A 21,998-nucleotide genomic window follows, 5' to 3' on the forward strand; every position below is an offset into this window, starting at 1 on the left:
GTTCTGAAAGCTGGTGTTGTTCCTTTCTTTTTTATGTATCTGGCTATTTTTGTTGTTATCTTGCCAGTATATGTGATAGACCAGAAAGTACTGGTTTTTTTCTGTGGCCGTGGATAGATTAATTTTAGGGCTTTCTTAGGGAGTTTTTGGATTAAAATTTTGTTAATTGTTTGTTCGTTATAGCCGTTGTTTACTGCTATTTGCTTAATGATGTTCAGTTCTATCTCGAAGTTATTTTTTGACTATTGATCTATGATCTATGTATCATGCTATTGTAGGCTGTTAATTTGTGTTGTGTAGGATACATAGTATGATACATAGACTGACAGAAATTCCCATGTCAAAAAATTACTTCGAGATAGAACTGAACCTAATTAAGCAAATAGCAGTAAACAACGGCTATAACGAACAAACAATTGACAAAATTTTAAACCAAAAACTCCATAATAAAGCCCTGAACTTAGTCTATCCACCACTACAGAAAGAACCCAGTAATTTCTGCTGTATCACATATACTGGCAAGATAACAAGCAGTAAAGGCAGATACATAAAAAGAAAGGAACAACACCAGCTTTTAGAACTAACAACAACTTAAGCAAATATATTAAGAACAATAGAACAATAAGTGCCGAAAGAGAAAGCAACTACAGAGTGGTGTTTACAAACTAACTTGTGGTGACTGTCCGAAACCTTACATCGGTCAAACTGGCACAACCTTTGACAACCGGATAGCAGAACACAAAAGGGGTTTCAACAATAGAAAAACAGACACTTCTACATACGCACTTCACCTTCTAGATCACAATCACTCTTTTAATGAAGAGTTTCAAATTCTGCATATTCAAAACAAAGGCCTTAAGCTATTTTTATAGAATCTATGGAAATCAATAAATTGAAATATACCGATATAATTTTAAATGATCAACTCGAGACAAATAGCTCCCTACCCTTCAACCTCTTCAGTTAAAAACTTTAAAAAGACAAACACATAATAAACTAAATCACTTGAGAAAGGCACCCTGCCGAAACATTTGTAGTCACATAGTTATGACAAATTTTGTGGAAGTATAGAAAACGAACGTTTTCAGTGTTTATTGTTAGATAAAATGAACTTCCATCAAGTAACGGTCGAATCCATAAATCAGATATTTAAAGTTTTATTTGTTTTTTCAGTCTCTGCAACCCCTTTGAAATTTCCCGCTTTGTGAGTCCGTGCGTGTAACTTTCGCTTATGTTTGGTGCGGTGCGTTACTTTATTATTATTGTTGTTTGTAAATTAAATATCTTTAAAATAGATAAACCAGAACCGTGGGGAATAAAATTTAGACGTGCTGTGGACCGCCCCATTTTTAGGCAATCACCAATTATACCTGAAAATGTTTTACCGAAATAGTGTTGAAATTTTGTGGTTGGAAGAGGATAAAAAACTCACCATGAAAGAGCCAGAATTTTTCGGTATTGCCGAAGAGGTTGCAATTAAGTTGGAGGAAATATAGAAAAATGCTTCAATTCCAATAATTTAACATACAAGAAATATTCAGCTTTTAAAAGCCCATCATGACAAATATATGAAACTTATGAAACCATTTAAGAACAGGCAAAATAGTAAATTTTACAAAAATAAAATTCAATGCTTTAAGGACAAAAGTAAAACTACACGTTTCGATCTTGCAGCATGCAAATGTGACAGAGGCACTAAAAAGTGCCTCTGGATGATCGAGAATTTCTATTAAATCAAAGAGGTCCCAGAAAAATGGCAATAAGCTCGATTGATAGGGAAAACAGAAACAAATATATTCAGCGAGAACAACGGTAAAAGAAGAAAGGTACTGACTCAAAGAAAAAATTTTAGCTCAAATAAAAAACTGTACAAAGTTTTATCGTCAATCGATCGTGGAAGAACACATAACACTTGTGCATGAGCCAGGGTGCAAATATTTCGGATATGTGTCTCCGCTGTCTGGTACATCAGAAGGTATCAAATCCAGCTATTGCATGTGATGAAACAGTCGCAAATACTGGCGTTAACCCTTAAACGCCCAAGGGTGGGTAAAAATTGTGCACCTAATGCGTATTCCCTTGTAACATACTTATTGCGTGTTTAAAAATTTTCCAAAAATTATTTATTTTTAAAAAGACAGCCTTTTATCGGATGTTAAATTGTATCTACCGATATTTTTGAAAATAAAAATAATAGCTTGAGTTAAATATGGGTGGGCATAAAAAGTACACCCTTGGTAAAACTTGTTACTAAAGGTTTCTATATAATTTCTCGTTGGTAGGAACATAATCCATATAATTATCGACGTATAATTACATAATCGACATAATTATTCGCCAATGAGGAGGCAGAAAGGAAGAATATGGAGAAAATCGACAAATTTGAATTACTGGCTTTTACTGGTATGTTAATTTTGATGTACATTTTAATTTTGTTGTAAGGTTTGTAAATTGTTTATATTAATATTTTACAAGATGCAATGTTTATTAAGCATAAGATCCTTAAGTTTAATCCATTTCCAGCAACTCTCAATAAATATATTAGCTATTTTCGAGGTGGATATTTTTTACCCACCCTTGGGTGTACATGGAACCTAAAAAAGGTTGGGCGTTTAAGGGTTAAGGGTGATGCAATACGACTGTTAGAAGAACATCTTAAAAACCGCTTAAGTGGTTTGTATGTCTGCGACATTCAAACGATCTACCCCTTTGACATCAAAAGAAGTTTGCCAGTGACCAACTTAAAAAACGTAATGGTCTTTAAACTTTCTCCTATAAAAATTTTAATTCAAACGACTACTTTGAGTTAATTAACTAGCAAGAATATCACTTTACAGAACCACCTATATTCTCTAGATTTTCGAGTGACAATCTGCGAGATTTTATTAAAAATCCTAACTTAGACCCTTGTAAAATTGAGATTAAGAAATACTATCACTTCCACAAACAATGTGTAGAACGATGTGTCAAGCTTGTAACACAAGATTTTCTAGAGTTTGTGAGCGAATTGAATCCAGAAAAACTATACTGCCACTTTAATGCTAAATCGGAAGACATCTTCTAATAGAATGTTTTTACCAAAATTTTTGTAATATTTATATACCTAATGCACTATTTTAAAATTATATTAACTTTTTAATTTGCTTTATAGTCATTATAGTATAAAAAAATTTTGGTGACGTCAGGGAGAGGGATAAGTTAGGCTATTTTGTTATAAAGAGAATGTTGAAGCAATCTTTTCTTAGTAAAATTTTTAATTGCCTTGTGAGACCAGAAAATATTTTCCAATTTAAACCGAATTTATTTATTCAACTTTTATGAGCTATTACATTTCCCTTGCAAAATAAATTCGCACCTTAACGTATTTTTTATAATTTTTAGTTGCCTTGGGTTTAGGCAAGGGGGGCAGAAAATATTTTATCATTTCAACGCAATTTTACTGAAATACTAAATAGTGTGTTAGGCAACTTTTGTGAGGTATTAGTTCTTCGTTTCAAAATAAACATTTTTTTCGTCTGGTAATGTTTTTTCAAAGCTTTTAATTGTCTTGGAGCGGCAGAACACATGTTACGATTTCGAACCAAAATACTTAACAGTTGATTGTACAACTTTTGTGAGGTATTACTTTTCCATCGCAAAAAAATATTTTTCCCCTTTTTGATGCACCCTGCTGTACATGAAAAAAAAATCAACATTTAAATATATTACAATATATTTCTCGACAAAGTATTTACTTTTTCATTTATTTGCGAAGAACTGTCTAAAACATGTTTTTTTTGTTAAAAAAGTATTGACAAACTCGAAAAGTATTGACTTAGTTAAAAAACTATATAAAACAAAAGTTGTTTAGAATTAGTCAGTTTATCCATTTCCGGACTTATTTTAAACGTATATTTTTCACTCCCGAGAAAGAGTGAAACTCACTCCCAAAACAAAAGCACAAATTGGTACAATATCACTTGTTTCTTTGAAGTATACAATCATTTGTATTAGCTCTCTGTTTTTCGAATGGCATGACAATTCAAGCGGCTTTTTAAAATTTGAAGGTTTTGCAATATTTTACCGCGAGTGAATGGACTATCTCTAGCAATATACATAATTCTTCGAAAACGAATATTTTTAGATAAGGTATGGAAGATTCATCGCAGAACCATAAATCAAGCTTTTAACCAGAAGGTACTTAACACCTTTCAGGATATCTTTTTGCAAAAATCAGAAATATTTGCGGATGTGCTTCAGAAGGAGGTGGGAAATAAAAATATAGAGCTTTATACCTTGCTAGCTGGTTGCACCATGGATATGGTATGTGGTAAGAATATAAAACACTTATTGCTTTCTAGTCTGCTTATACATTATGTTTCATTTCTATTTTAGAAACAGCGCTTGGAGTCAATATGAATGTTCAAATCTCAAAAGAAGTGGAATTTGTCAAGGCTATAAATAAGTAAGTTCTTTATACACGTAGTTTCAAAAGTTATGCTGTAACATTTTTTTATATAATTAGATTAGTAAATAATTATTATATCTTATTTTAAGATTAATTATAAATTCCTTTACAAGTACCAATGCTACGGTCATGAACTAACGTTAATATGTCTAATAAGCTAGAATAACCATTTCATAAGGGAGCTATGAGACTTACCCCATAGGTTTTTGCTATTTTATTGCTTATTTATTACGTACGCAAATTAAACAAATTATTGCATCAACCCCTTCAGAGAAACAGGTGGTTATTCCAGCTTAATATTAAGCTACAATACACAACATTCATATTTCCGGAGCGAAAGTAGATAGAAGGCCGCTTCCGGTGGCATATTTTATTGCTAATTAATTGCTGAAAGATAAAGTATACAAGAATGTACAAACTCACCCCCTCCAACCCTACCATTATCTTCATTCCACGGATTTCACAAAGAGTGAAAATAACCTGTTTAAAGACTTAAAACCAAGTGGGTATTTTTTACTAATTAATTGCTGCAGGTCTACGCCAAAATAGTTATTTTTCTACAACCACTATTCAAAGTGCACTTTTCTGCACGGTTTTATGTTAGCAAACTTGATATTTTCTCACAGTATAAGATATTTGACATTAGTGTGCAGAAAAGTGACGTTTCTGTGCCGCAAAGTGACGTTTCTGTGCCGCAAAGTTCTTTTCTGCACAGTTGACTACCTCATTCTGAGTAACGTTATATTCTGTTTACATCCGTGGACTACCGCATTCTGAGTAACGTTATATTCTGTGTACATCCGTGGTTAAACTTTAGACAAATATATAACCTATAAGACAATTATTATATTTAACTATAGCATAGAAACTAAATTATGGATTTTACAACTGTTTTATTTTACAATTTTATTCTTATTAAACATTTTATAATTATCAAATAACCAATAAGGATTTAGCAACCTGTGCAAGAGACGTCGAATGAAGTAGGTTTTGTGTAAATCCGTGACTGCATAAATATAATGTCAATAATGTGTAATAATTGTTTAAATTTAAACAAATTAAGGCAGTGCATTAATTTTTTAACTGATTTCTGTGCAATTTATTTAGGTATAAGGAATTTAAATTGATTAGTAGGTATTAATTAAATACAGTTTAAAATTTATCACATAGGTACCTATTATAATTAATCGTCGTTTGGAAATTGTGATTTTTATTTTTAGGAAAAACTGTGCTTGTAGAAAAAGTATAGTGTGAAACACGTGCAGAAAGGTAATTTCTCACTCGTTTGAATTGCGGCACTCGCTTGCGCTCGTACCGCAACTTTTCAAACTCGTGAGAAATTAGTACCTTTCTGCACTTGTTGCACAATATACTATTTCCTAACAAGTGCAGAAAGTCATACTTTTCCGCACGCGACTGCAGTTTGCCGAACGACGCGAAGCGGGAGTTCGGCAAGCAGTCGAGTGCGGAAAAGAGACTTTCTGCAAGAGTTAGGAACAATATGTTTTCTACGAGTTTTAAAAAATGACCAAATTTTAATCATTAATTAATATGAAAATTCCACACCTGTAATTTTGAACCAATCAAAATACGTTATTTTGACAGATCACCATGGCAACGGAGGTATTTTATCGGAAATTTTTTGCTCGTGGGGTACCCAACAGCGAATTATAGTGGAAATTTTTTGACGTTTACAATAACAGAACATTTTTGACAGACTGGTTTTTATTTGTTTACATAATTTAGTTTTGATTCATTTTCTATCACTTGTAGTTACTCAAAACTTATGTAAAATTGAAGAATATACTATTTTCTATCTTGAAATGGTATTCCCATGCAACTACAATGAGTAGAAATTACGAATTTGAAAGCCTAAATAATTGCTGACAAAGCTATGGCGCGCTATTAATCTGTTCATGCAGCTTTGGATTTTCAAATGCAAATTTGGTGGAATTTTCTTACCGAATACCACGCGAAGTCAAATTAATATCCGGAAATTTTTTTTTGATCATGAATATTTTTAGAAAATTTCCCTCGTCTGCGACTCGGGAAATTTTCAAAATATTCATGATCTCAAAAAAATTTCCGGAAATAATTTGACCTCTAGTGATATTACTAGTGAAAATACATACGCATATTAATTACTCTTTGACAAGGTTGTCAAAACCAAACTTTCAATATAATTAGTTAGCATGACGACGATCTTGGTTTCCTTGACGGTGATTCAAAACGACTGTTATTGTCTACCGATTTGACTTTCGAATATTATGTCAAAATAGTTTTATTTCATCGAATTGTCAGTAGTAATTGCACAAGATCTCTAAAATTCTATATTAATTTTAGAGATCGAGTGCAATTTGTTGCGATTATTTCATGTTCAGAACCAAAATTTTATTGTAATTTATTTACGTAAGTATAAATTAGTACAATTAAACACACAGTTGTTATAAATATTTTACGGATGAAAGTCATCACTTTTATAATTTTTAAAACATTAATTGTCATTAATGTCACTGAATGTAGTTTTCCATAGCAGCGAAGGGCATCTGACGTAATATAATTGACGGCGGGAAATTATCAAAAATTATCAGTCTAATTTAGATTTCTGTAGCTTTATATTGGTCAGAACCTCCTATGAATGAATAATCAGTAGTAATTGCACAAGAGCTCTAAAATTATTGAATTTTTCCCGAGTGACACTTTGACAGTTTTAATTTAATTTAATTAAATTATGTCAAAATGTCACGAGGTCAAAAATTCTATATTAATTTTAGAGATCGAGTGCAATTTGTTGCGATTATTTCATGAATAAAACTGTTCAAAACAAAAATTTTATTGTAATTTATTTATGTAAGTACAAATTAGTACAATTAAACACACAGTTGTTATAAATATTTGACGGTTGAGAGTCATCACTTTTATAATTTATTTTTAAAACATTAATGGTCATTAATGTCACTGAATGTATTTTTTCGTAGCAACGAAGGGCATCTGACGTAATATACATGACGACGGGAAATTATCAAAAATTATCAATTTAATTTAGATTTCTGTAGCTTTCTATTGGTCAGAATCGCCTATGAATGAAATAATCGCGTTAATTTCATTAAAACAGGAACACAATAAGATACATTTGAAATAAAATAGTAAGTAATATCTAAATATTAGTTTATTGCATGTATTATAATTATTTTAAGGCCATATTAAAATATCTACACGCATGCGGAAATGCAAAAACGCGTGCGGAAAAGTAAAACGCGTGCGAAAAAGTAAAACTTTCTAAACTAAAACGCGTGCGCGAACGTAGACATTTTTGCATGCTCGTAGAAAATTGAATTTTTTGCTTTATTCCCTAACGGGCAACAATGGCTACTGCAGTTTATTACTAAAGCTACATTAGCCAACACTCATATTTCAGGAAAGAAAGTAGATAGAGGGTCATCTCCGGCGGCATATTTTATTTATTTTTAATTAATTTCTGAAAGATGTACAAGCATTTCTGTACAAGCATTTCCAAAATTTAAAAATCCACAAGGAAAAACTTTTCCTGTGGTTGGCTGTATACCATATAATACAAATAACGACTAAGATCCTTCATAAAAGGTATATATTTAAAAATTTCTAAAAAGGGCTACATCACACTAGTTTTAGATTGGATGACCCATCATCATCAGTGATTACCTAAAATGAATATAACCTGATAAGATAATGCAAAGTTTTTAAAATTTTGACTACGGTTTTAAGACAAGTTGTAGGTTATATTATCAATATTATAAATATTATCAAAATATATGGGTAAAATTCCTTTAACAGTGATCCGTCAAGGAAACATAGATGAAATATGTGAACCTAAACATGGATGTTCAAAATATTCCAGCAATATGCTCTAGATAGCATCTGAGCTCTAAAACAACAACTGAACAAGTCGATTTAGAGCTCAGATGGTACCTAGAGCATATTAAATGGAATATTTTGAACATCCATGTTTAAGTTCACATATTTCATCTATGTTTCCTTGACGGATCACTTTTAAAGGGTTTTTACCCATATATATTTATAATATTGTATTTTGGTGGTAAGCATGTTAGATTTGTCCCCAAGACGATTATGTCGTCTAAATACACCAGGCACGTTTTCCAAGATAACCCTCTCAACACATTTTCCATAAGCCTCTCAAATGTCGTGGGAGCATTACAGAGTCCAAACGGCATAACGTTGAATTCCCATAATCCAGATCCTGTCGTGAAGGCCGTCTTCTCCTTGTCCACTGGATCCATTTCTACCTGCCAATATCCAGACTTCAAGTCCAACGTAGAAAACAATTTACTTCCAGCCAATGTGTCCAACCTGTCATCGATCCGAGGCAGAGGATAACTATCTTTCAGATCACGTGGGTATAACCTACAACTTTTCTTAAAAGCGTAGTCAAAATTTTAAAAACTTTGCATTATCTTATCAGCTTATATTAATTTTAGGTAAGTACTGATGATGATTGGTCATCCAATCGAAAACTAGTTCTGTGATGTAGCCCTTTTTAGGGATTTAAAAAAAATACCTTTTATAGAGGATCTTAGTCGGTTTTTTTTTCTTTGGTTTTTTCATTTACTAAATTACCCCTTCTAACCCCTACCGTTATTTGTATCCACTGAATTTCACAAAAAGTGAAAATAACCAGCTTAGAGACCTAAAACCAAGTGGGTATTGTTTGCTAACTAATTGCTGCAGATCTACACCAAAAATAAATTTTTTGTTTCATCCCCTAACGAACAACAATGGCTACTGCGGTTTAGTACTTAAGCGACCATAGCTTAGTATTATCTTACGTATAATCTTCTGCTAATGTTATAATTTCATTCAACTTGTTTGTTCTCACTTTGGTTGTTAATTTTAATGTTGTGTTTTCAGTTAATTCCTCTGTAATTCTCCGGGTCCGATTTGTCTCCTTTTTTTTTGAAGAGTGGTATTAGGATGCTTGATCTCCATTCTTGTGGTATTCTGGTTGGTTCTATTATTTTTTGTATTAGTTTTAATAGTTGTTTAGTTAGATCTTGTCCTCCGTACTTTAGGTGTTCGTTCAATATTTTGTCCTCTCCTGGAGATTTTCTGTTTTTTAATTTTCTTAATGCTTCTTTTACCTCTCCCCCCTCGATGTTTATTTCTTCGTTTGTTGTAACTTCAGGTGTTGGTGGTTCATTATCGTCGCGTTTAGCAAATAGAGATCGGAAGTAGTCTGCCCATGTCTCCATCTGAATGTGTTTCGCTTTTATTAATTCGTTCAATTCCTTTCTCTGCCCTCTGATCATTCTCCATACTTCTTTTTGTGTTCCGTATAAGTCGTGTTTCATCTGTTTTTAGAAACTCTGCCAGTGTCCCCTTTTTATTTGCCTCATTAAAGTATTCGTTTCGTTTCTGATTCGTTTGTAGTGGTTGTATGCAGGTGCGGATACAGGGGGGGGAGTGAACGGGTCCATGAACCCCCCTATTTTATTTAGTCTTTAAGTATTTTTTTATCATTTATTATTTTTTTCTGTTAATTCTAAACTTTAAGCCATCAGTACAACACTAAATTACACGACAACCGCTTCCAAAAAATTGAAAGAGTCCATAAAATCTAATAAAACACCCTTCCCTGAAAAATAATCTGCAGGTGAATTTGTTTGGGTACCGGTGGAACCATAAACAACGGAAATATTTTTCTCAATTCAAAAAATAACAAAAATGATATTTTAAAATGCAAATACATTACACTGGGTATAAACCTTATGTCATGAAAAGTCACGATTCAAATTTGCGATACAATAAAGATATAAAAATTTGTATTTTATTAGATAATCCATGCGTACCTACCCATTGATGGTAGAAAGGTTAAACTTTATGGTAATAGTATGATAAAATTGATCCAAATAATGGCATAACCCAGAAATCCAAAGTAAAAGTTTTCCTCCAACACCAAATTGTTCTATATGGTCCACATAATGTTCAGAAAAAAGTCACACCATTTTGAGCGTCGGGTTTGGAGGCGACAGGGAAAGAAATCGGTAAATTCGTAGTTTTTTCCGTTTTTCGTCAATATTTCTAAAACTATGCGGTTTAGCATGAACCACCTTTTATACAAAAATGTTCTAGATTAAATTTGAAATAAAAAAGGTCCTATGTATTATCCTTCTAAAATGAACGGTTCCAAAGTTACGGAGGTAGTATAATGTAATTGGTCCAAAAAAACGCCTAATCGAGACATCCAAAGTAAAAGTTTTCCTCCAACACCAAATTGTTCTATATGGTCCATATATTGTTCAGTAAAAAGTTATATCATTTTGAGCGTCCGGTTTGGGGGGGGATGGGAGAGAAGTCGGTAAATTAGTAGTTTTTTTTTAGTTTTTCGTCAATACTTCTAAAACTATGCTTTAGCGTAAACAATGTTCTATACCAAAATGTTCTACATACAATTTAAAACAAAAAAGGTCCTATACATAATTGTTATAAAATCAACGGTTCAAGAGTTACGGAGGGTGAAAAGTGGAGGTTTCGATAATTTTTATATTATTTGGACAATTATTGATGATGATTTTGGGTGGTGAGGTTGACGTTTCTTCAAGGGCTTATCACTAACATACCATCGGCCACTGAAATAGCAAATTTTATTTACAAAAACATTTCTTTCATCAGTAATAATATTATAAAGTAATAATATATAAAAAGTATCGAAAACCTCCACTTTTCACCCTCCGTAACTCTGGAACCGTTGATTTTATAACAATTATGTATTGGACCTTTTTTGTTTTAAATTTTATGTAAAAAATTTGAGTATAGAGCATAATTTACGCTAAAGCAGAGTTTTAGAAAAATTTACGAAAAACGTAAAACAACTACTAATTTACCGACTTCTCCCCCATCTCCCCCACAAACCGGACGCTCAAATTGGTGTAACTTTTGACTGAACAATATGTGGACCCTACAGAACAATTTTGTAATGGAGGAAAACTTTTATTTTGGATGTCTGGGTTAGGCCTTTTCTTGGACCAATTATAATATACTATCTCCGTAACTTTGGAACCGTTCATTTTAGAAGGATTATGCATAGGGCCTTTTTTATTTCAAATTTTATGTAGAATATTTTTGTATAGAGGGTTGTTCATGCTAAACTGCATAGTTTTAGAAATATTGACGAAAAACGTAAAAAACTACGAATTTACCATCTCCCCCCCAAACCCGACGCTCAAAATTGTGTGACTTTTTTCTGAACATTATGTGGACCATATAGAACAGTTTGGTGTTGGAGGATAACTTTCAATTTGGATGTCTGGGTTTGGGTCTATTTATACCATACTATAAAGAACGACTAGTGAGATTAATAGTCATGAATGTGTCTATCAATCCTTTTAATACCGTAGGTATCTGGGATTATATTAGTGTATTTTATCCTTAGAGTAAGTGTGAGTCGTATGGCTAAATCTAGCAAATATAATATTTGATTTGAGGTAAGTCTGGGCCCCCCTATTAAGAATTTCTATATCCGCGCCTGGTTGTATGCCTGTTGTGTTTGTTTCGTTCTGTATTGTAAAAAGGCTTTCTTCACATTTTATCTTAACTTCCTCTCTAAACCACGGGATTTTCTTCTTTAATATGTGAGTATTCGTTACTTTGCTCTCTCCAAGTGATTCTGTTGCAGTCTTATAGAATTGATTAGAATGATTATAATATTACCTTTAAGTTTTTGCCAGCTTTTATCGATGTTATGGTCTTCTAATATTCCATTCTCAGCAATCTTCTCTGATATTCTTTTCCTGTATAAGTATTGCGTGGATTCCGTATGTAGTCCTTCGACTTTGATTTTTGTTTGTGTTGGTGCTGCCCTCGTGGGTGTGAAATATTTCATAAGTGATGACTAATGTATTTTAAGAAAAAATGAGAATTATATTTAACCCCCATCCATCAGAATTTAAAAGCATCGTTATCATTCTACAATACCTTTTATTATAGTGTTATTTCTATGTTGAAAATGTTGGACGAGTTTAAAATGAATGGTTTTTGAAAAAAATATATGATCAAATTATAGAGCGCATTTTTAAATTTTCTTAGATATCTCCCATTTTCTCCATTTAACTTGAAAATGATAGGAGGTACAGTAATGGAAAATAAAAACAAAATTTTTATCTAAAAAACCCTACAGTTTTGTGCAGTATCTTTTTTTCGTATCTCTTATCATTTTCCAGTTACATGGAGAAACATGAAGTTTTTAAGAACATTTAAAATCGCGCTCTATAATCTGATCTTATTTTTCTCAAAAACCATTCATTTTAAACCCGTCCAACTTTTGAGCATATAAATAACACTATAATAAAAGGTATTGTAGAAGAAAAACGATGCTTTTAAATTCTGATGGATGAGGGGTTAAAAATATACTTCTCATTTATTTTTTCTTAAAATACATTAGTCTAGTCATAAATTTTTTTGCAACATATCTCACTTATGTGTGTGTCCTTTGTTTTCTTGACTGTGGACTTATTCCATTAGCCGAACTTATTTTGCTCTAGAGACATGTTTACAAATATTGACTATGGTTTATATCATATTATCTACAGTGATAACAATGATTTACACTTCAATATTTATTTACATTTTTAGTTATTTTTGATTACTATGTGCTATATAAACATGTATATAATTATTATTTCTTGTTGTTTATTATTAACTTTTTTTCTTTTTTTCATTTTTTTTATTATTTTATTTTATTATTTATTTTTATTTATTTAATTATTTATTTTTATTAACTTTTATATATTATATTTTTTAACGATTAAAGGAATTAACGAGGAACACAATTGCTCAGGGGTCTTTCAGAGCAAAAGACACAAACATGACCAGACCACGGAAAATAGGTACATAATTGGGTTAAACAAAGAAATCTTAAATATAGGTTTCACAATTTTAGTTTAATATTAAGAATGTGTTTAATTAGGATCTCATATGTATTTATATTTTGACTGACAAAAAGTGATTGTAAATTGAAAGGTTTTGTATGCTACTACAGTTAACAATTTGATCAATAGTGCGGCCGATATGTGAAACAATTGCACATTTAATGATACAAGCATATAATTTGCACCACATATACTACACATATATAAAGGTTCAAATTTAGATATGAGACCATATCAGATTTTGTCTTTTACAAAAATGGCGGGCGTTCAAAATGGCGGCTATACTTATGTGTTTAATAGTACCATAACTTTGAACGAAAAGTCCGATTTCAACCAAATTTGGTATATAGGTTTTCTTTTTGATTTACAAGAGGGATATGGTGAACCGGAAGAATCGGTTTACCAGAACTTGTGTTTTTACTGGTTGTTTATGTAAAAATATGTTTTTTTTTCAATTTTTTCCCTCTGTATATATTAATTTTTCAGAAAGGTAATACCGCAATTGAAAAGAGCGTAAAAATATTTTGTTGAAAATATTTTGAACTTTTTAGTTATGTTAATTATCATTTAATAAATGCATAACGTATCATCACAAGTACCTATGTGTGGCAAATTCGTGCAAACATTATAATAATTATTGTGCATTTAATGGTAGAAGCATATAATTTGGACCACATATACTACACACATCAAGGTTCAAATTTAGATATAAGACCATCTCAGATTTTACCTTTTACAAAAATGGCGGGCATGCAAAATGGCGACTATACATATGTGACTTATTGCACGATAACTTTTGAACGAAAAGTCCGATTTCAACCAAATTTGTTATATAGATTCTTATTTTGATGTGTTAGACCAAGGTCTTGAACCGGAAGAATCGATTTACCAGAAGTTGTGTTTTTCCTGATTTTTATGTAAAAACATGTTGTTTTTTTACCAATTCTTTCACCCTGTATATATTAATTTTTCAAAAAGTTAATACCGACGTTTAAAAAAATGTAAAAATATTTTCTAGAAAATAATTTGAACTCTTTAGTTATATTAATTACCAATTAATAAATGCATAACGTACCTTAACATGTACCTATGAACCTATGTGCGGCGCATTCGTGCAAATATTATAAGAATTATTGTACATTTAATGGTAAAAGCATATAATTTGGACCACACACACTACACATACAAAGATTCAAATTTAGATATGAGGCATCTCAGATTTCGTCTTTTACAAAAATGGCAGGCTTTCAAAATAAATCTACCGCACATAGGTACATGTGAAGATACGTTATGCATTTATTAAATGGTAATTAACATAACTAAAAAGTTCAAAATCTTTCCTAAAAAATATTTTTACACTGTTTTCAATGGCGGAATTACCTTTTTGAAAAATTAATATATACAGGGTGAAAGAATTGAAAAAAGCAACAACATATTTTTACATTAAAAACAGTAAAAACACAACTTCTGGTAAACCGATTCTTCCGGTTCAAGACCTCGATCTTATTCATCAAAAAAAGAAACTTGATACCAAATTTGGCTAAAATCGGACTTTTCGTTCAAAAGCTATTGTGCTGTTAGTCACATATGTATAGCCGCCATTTTGAATGCTCGTCATTTTTGTAAAAGGCAAAATCTGAGATGGCCTCATATCTAAATTTGAACTTTTCTATGTGTAGTATATGTTGTCCAAATTATATGACTCTACCAGTAAATGTACAATAATTCTTATAATATTTGCACGAATCTGCCACATATAGGTACATGTGAAGATACGTTATGCATTTATTAAATGGTAATTATAATTAACATAACTACAAAGTTCAAAATAATTCCTGAAACATATTCTTACGCTCTTTTCAATAGTGGTATTACCATTTTGAAAAATTAATATATACAGGGTGAAAAAATTGAAAATAAATTATTTACATAATATAAAATAGTTTTACATAAAAAACCAGGAAAAACAAAACTTCTGGTAAAACGATTCTTCCAGTTTATGGCATCGATCAATCACAAAACGAACCTACGTACCAAAGGTTGAAATTGGACTTTTCATTCAAAATATATCGTGCTATTAGTCATATCTGTATAGTCGACCATTTTGAATGACCGCCATATTTGTAAAAGGCAAAATCTGGGGTGGGTTGTGATTGCGCGCAGCGGTCAAATACCTCCTGGGGTACTGAAATTTACCTTTAAGAGGGTTGCTGTGATTGCGCGCAACGGAAGGATTAAGGCAGGTAAACAAAACGGTATATTGTGATTGCGCGCAGCGGTATATATCAGCAGCTCTAATACCCGAAAGTTAGGTTTGGACCGAAGGGTTAGGTCTTCCTCCTTTGAAAATTGTGCTGTATAATATATAATATATATAATATATTAATTTTTTAATTAATTATGTGCAATTACAAAAAAAAAATTAAAAATATTAAATATGAAAGAACATTAAAATATGTAACAAATTTGATAGAGAAATTTAAAAATAAAGAAATATCCAGAATAGAATTTGTTAAAACTATATGTTATAAGGCATGTTCAAATTAAATGTCTACATAATATGTACATTATTTAATACAATGAATATTAATTATAAAAGAAACACTATTTATTTTTTTTTATCACAACTATTTCAATGTAGTATTCACTTGTTATTATCTTAAAATTAGCAAAATTTCCGTTCAAAACCAATAAGAAGTAAATAAAACTTCCGTTTACTATAATTTACTACTTTGCGCGCAATCACAGCATACCTTTTTAAAGACGTGCGCGCAATTGCACCATTGGCTTAGACACCCTGTTGAGAACCCTGACCGCTGCGCGCAATTGCAGTCTGCCCAAAATCTGAGATGGCCTCATATCTAAATTTGAACCTTTATTTGTGCAGTATATGTGGACCAAATTATACGCTTGTATCATTAAATATGCAATTCTTATAATATATTGCACGAATCTGCCGCACTACAATAAAATTATTAATTTTCTGTTTTTTAATTTTACAATTTAATATCATATGTTCTGCTGATCCTAATTCTCCACATTCACAAGAATTTGTTTCCGCTAATCCTATTTTATTTTTATATTCAGGAACTAATGAATTTCCAAATCTAAGTCTACACATAAGAAATAAGTATCTTTTTTCCTTGATAATTATTAAACCAACATTTAGTTGGAATATCTGGTTGAATATTTTTATAAAATTGTCCTTTAATAGATTTGTTGTACCATTCTTTCCAATTCTTGACTGTGGTATTTTTAGTATCCGCGAATGAATCATTTAATGTTAGTTTATAATAGCAATTAGGTTCTTGTTCGGTGGCACTCTTGTTTAATCCATCTACAATTTCATTATTTTGAATATTACAGTGTGCCTTTACCCAACAAAATGCGACTTGCGTATCTTTGGATTTGAGGTCAATAAAAATTTTGTAATGTCTATAAAAATATAGTTCATACCATCTTGCCAATTTCCCAAGTTAACCTTCCGATGACCAACCTTTTTTTGTTACACGGATGACCAAGGGGGGGAAAATGACCCAGGTCAAAAATGTCAAAAATAACATTTAACAAAAAAATTAAGTTTTTTTTTATTTATTTTTTTTATTGCATGGACTTTATGTCATTCATTCATTCAACATGAGTATTAGTGTCATGTGTAGTGTGTATCTTGAGTAAGTGTCTTGTTACTTTGCAAAGTCGACGTAATTACCGTAAAACTACTTGGAATTACACATAATAGACGGTATTTTACTAAACATCAACTTCAGAATGTATTTTTTATTCGTAAAATATAGGAAATTTTTTTATTTCAAAATATGACAGGATATCTAGAATGACATTAAAGTCAAATGAAAAAATAATGAGTTAAAAATTGAAAATACTTTTGAATTTATTAAAGAAAAACATACGCCGGGGTCACAATTTCCCCCGCTTGGTCATCTGAAGGTTAAGGAGAACACTTTTACTATCTGCAATTGTTACAAATTTATTGTCTTTGTTGTCTGCAATTCTAGCAATATATTGAATTGCCCTCCATATTGCAATTAATTCTGCTGTAAATGTTGTAGTATTTTCGTCAAGTCTTGTTCCTTCTTTATACTTCGTTCTAGGATCCCATATATCAGCAGCTACTTTACATTCAAGTTTTCAGGCATCTGTATAAATTTGATGATACTGCGGGAAGAGTATTTCTATCCCCCATTAAACAAAATTAAATTTCTTAGGTTTACTGGATATATCGAATAATTTCTGAGATAATGTGGTTGAATAGTAGGAATATTTTTAGGTATAGTTCAAAATTTGGTGACATTCGTGATATATATAATTTATTTTTAATTTGTCTTAAGTTGTTATAGCTATCAACAAATAGTAACGTTTGTTTCTTTTTTCAATATTCACAGGTGAGGTCGTATAAGAAAAGTGTGGCATTGATCCCCTATTGAACTCTCTTTGGCAACCATTTTAATTATAAACTTTTCAGTAAGATTTTTTGTCGTCTTATATTTAGAGGCGGTTCATTGCACTCTACACTTAAATTGGATGTTGGTATACTTCTCAGTGCTCCTATACATAATCGAAGACATTTGTTTGCTATATAATTTATTTTTAATTTGTCTAAGTTATTATAGCTATCAACAAATAGTCACGTTTGTTTCTTTTTCCAATCTTCTTCTTCTTCTTCTTAACTCAGGCGAGACTCGTTAGTCTCTGGCACTTGGTCATAAGACCTTTGTACCAAACCCTGTTCTTCTCCTTAAACTTTAATAAGTCCTGTGGCCTCAACGAAGGACAACAGTTTTCTTATTGGTAGTTTTAGGATCTCTTCTAGTTCAAACCTCATTTGACCAGTGAAGTCCTGCCTTACATCACCTAGCACACTGCAATGGCATAGTATGTGTATGGCATTTCAGTGACCGTTTTGATCTCTCATTTATTGAGGTTTATCAAGCTGTCCGAAAGTTTTTTATCAATATTCTTGATTATTTTTTTAGTCTGGATTTGCCCTTGAGTGGTTCTCCATTTATTTTGGTGATTCTTTATCGGCCATTTCTGAACCTCGTTTTTCATAGCATCTTTAGTGATGTCACAGAAAGATTCTGGGCCTTCAAAAGTTTCTCTCGAGCCTTATTTCGCCAACATATCTGCTCGTTCGTTCCCATGCACCCCTTCATGACCCGGCACCCATATTAAAGACACTTTGTTGTCTTTTGCCAGGTTATTGAGGATATCTTTGCAGTTTCTCACCAGTTTTGATTTGGTGAGAGGGTTCTTTATAGCCAGAATAGTCGATTGGCTATCTGTGTAAATGTTGATTCTCTTAGCTTTAGGGTCTTCATCAATGATTTCATCAATGCAGGCCACCAAAGCAAAAACTTCAGCCTGGAACACCGTTGTGTGTTTACCTAGGCTGTAAGATTTATTATAGTTACATGTTTGCCCAAAGACTCCTGATCCAGTACCATGGGCAGTTTTAGATCCATCAGTGAACCATATTAAGTCCCCATTAATGTTTGGGACTTTTTGTTCTTTAGATGGTACCATTGTGTTAATCTTCTCAGTGAAGATTAGTTCTGGTGTCATCATATCTGAGTTCATCATAAGGATGGATTCCTCAAGTATAGTCCCAGTAATGTTTGTGTGGCTATTCAATATATAATGTGGCCTCCAAGTATTGTTTGCTTTGAGTTTCAGGATGGTCATAAAGGCTACCGCCGAAATATATATTTCCAGCGGAGGGAGACCTGTGATAGCCTCTAGTGAAGCCGTTCCTGTACTATTCAAGGCTCCTGTTATATTTAGAAGCGCTTATCTCTGTAGGGTGGTGAGGGTGGTCACAAGATTGCAAAGCCGTCTTTCTCCACCAGAGTACTGACCCATAAGTGACTGTCGGTCGTATCACTGATGTGTACAACCAACATACCACCATTGGTTTCAATTCCCAGGTTTTACCTACAACTCGTCTGCAGTTCCAGAAGAGTCGCTTAGCCCTATTGGTTATATTGGTAATATGAGTATTCCAATTGAGTTTCGAATCCAGCGTTACCCCTAGATACTTAACCTCATTGGTTCTTTCCAGTACTTCTCCAAATAATTTCAGCTCACTCAGTCCAGTAAGCTTCCTCTTATTTGTAAAGGCTACCAGTTTAGTTTTAGAAGGGTTCACGGAGAGGTTCTCTTTCAGACACCAGTGTACAGTACCTACACTTTATGCCAAGTATAATAAGGATACGTGAAATAGTTTTAACGTACGGATAAAAATAATTAATAAATTTTTAAATAAAACACCCTGTAAGTCAGTAACCAGCCATACTTTATTTAAATGATTTGGGTTGAATCTTAATATTTTTAGGTCTAGAATCTATAACTCTGAGATTGGACATTCTTAATGAATCACCCTGTATATGGTTCTACTTGATAAATCATCTTCTCTATGATTACCTGTTGTGGTATCATTTGGCCCCTGAACGTCACTACTATAGTACCCGTCTCTACCCGTTCATCGTTTAATTTTCTAAGCATCCTTTTAACATTTAAAACTTTAAAATTTCCCTATCTAGCTACAATAATGTTTTTTAATTCAGTTTCAGTTATTTCTTTAACAACACCTTTTATTACTCCGCTATCTTGTAAAAAAAAGTTTGGAATGTATAAGTCGTATTTTTTCTCTATTAAATTTTTACTCTCTACTAAAATGTTCGCGCTCTCATAGGAATTGCATTCTATTCTGACCTTATTTCTACCAATAATATTAATGTTCACTATACTATCTTTAATTGAGGGTTCAGCATGCAAAATCATACGCGCGGTCGCAATGCGATGCAACTGATCGTTGTTTCCATCAGTATTCTGCAAAAATACAAAATACGGACCTTGGTCTCCGCGATTATATTTATTTTTAGGTTGTGAAATTATTGACTGGCCTATTTTAATAATATTGTTGTCGCTTACCTGATTGCTGGGAAAAAAGTTGTTGTTATTTGTTTTTACTACTACCTGTGGCTGTGGAACTTGTTGATTTTGACTTGCAATTGTATTTGTGGTTTGTTTTTCATATTCGTCTAGCTCCATATCATTGTTAATCTTTGTTGTCCTTCCTCTATCGGGAGGGTCTTTGCCATTAACACTCGCCATTTCTCAAAACTTAACACTCGAAACACTATACGGACCGATCACACAGAGAACTGTATACACTTCAACTGTTGAGATCAAACTGCATATTTCACTTGGTTAGAATGTAATCGACATATAATATTATTCATTTTAAAGTTCTTTTCAAGTACTACGAAACGTATTAGTATCATTATACACCTAAAATTGACCGTTTCTCTGATATTTCAAGTTAAATACACCGATTTGAGCATCCACCAAAAGAACAAACTTTTCTCACCTACCATATCTTTCTTGTATTAAATTAGAAGAATTATGAAGGAAAGAATCTCTTTGTTTTTTTATGAGCTACAAAAGTATTTTATATAGTTTTTTCGTTAGATGCATATTTTTTAAGGTAATTAAAAAAAACTTCCGCTAAGGTGTCATTTTTCAATGAAAATGGCAAATTTTCAACCACGCATAACTCAAAAAGTATTGAGTTTTCAAAAAAAAATATAGAAAAGTTTTCGCTTAAAATTAGGTTCTCTAGCCACGTAAGTGGCTATTTTAACCAAACAATTTTCCACCCCGAGAAGGGGTGGGAACCACCCCCAAGATAAAAGCGCACATCGGCATAGGGTAGACTTTATTTATTGTGCTCTTTTCTACTTATTTTGAAAATATCCAGTAAATTGATGTAGTAGGATGGAATTCGGAGCCAAATACCCTCATTGACTGCCCAAAATAAAATTCTTGTTTTGTTTTGAAAGATTTTTCAATAATATTTTTGCTAAATTTGAAGTAAAACGCGCCACAAAAGAGTAAATTTGATACAGTTTGCATTTTGAAGTTCTTTTGTGGCACGTTTTACTTCAATTTTAGCAAATATTATGAAAAAATCTTTCAAAATAAAACTAGAATTTTATTTTCAATAAACTTAAAAATAATAAATCATACAGAAGTAAAAACTTTGTTTGTACAATGGTAGAAAAAAGTTTATTAAAAACCATTAATGCCTGGTTGCACCAACAGATCTTAAGCTCCAGCTTAGCTAAGCTCTACATATAGATAGGGCCTCCTCGAGTATCACTAACGTTGCACCATAATTTTAGATTCTTACCTTATTATTAATTATATCTATTATTATATTATGGTATCCTTATTGTAATATATTATAATTATATTATATTAATTCTTATGATATTATCGACTTAAGCTTAAGATCTGTTGGTGCAACCGGGCATAAAAGTCAATCAAAAGGATTCGCAAAACCTTTTCGATCTAGATCAGATCATCTTCAGTGCGTTCTGCTTAGTACATGAAACTAGCAACCTTATGAAATTGGTAACATCGAGAAATATGGTTTACATGATAACTATATAATATTTATAACGACTCCAAGTCGATGTTAAAAGATTAAATGTGTTAGGAGTGCTCAAAGGGCAACATGGTTCCCCGCTCGATAAAAAGCTTGTGGTTCTTGCCAGTTCAATGGACACAGACCAACTAGTCCTATGTGTCCTTGGAGTCGCTATAAATAT

General features: G+C 32.1%; 1 protein-coding gene across 2 annotated transcripts in view; it reads left to right on the forward strand.

The window, feature by feature from the left end:
* The window catches only part of LOC126882333 (cytochrome P450 4C1-like), a 219,510-nt gene that overhangs the window by 112,882 nt on the left and 84,630 nt on the right, over positions 1-21,998 (forward strand). For both annotated transcript variants that reach the window (XM_050647209.1, XM_050647210.1), the window contains 2 exons: positions 4,124-4,309; positions 4,375-4,444. In XM_050647209.1, the coding sequence (XP_050503166.1) occupies positions 4,124-4,309; positions 4,375-4,444 (256 nt within the window). The remainder of the gene's footprint in view (positions 1-4,123; positions 4,310-4,374; positions 4,445-21,998) is intronic.

Source organism: Diabrotica virgifera, chromosome 3 (assembly GCF_917563875.1).
Source record: "Diabrotica virgifera virgifera chromosome 3, PGI_DIABVI_V3a".
Taxonomy (NCBI): Eukaryota; Metazoa; Arthropoda; class Insecta; order Coleoptera; family Chrysomelidae; genus Diabrotica; species Diabrotica virgifera.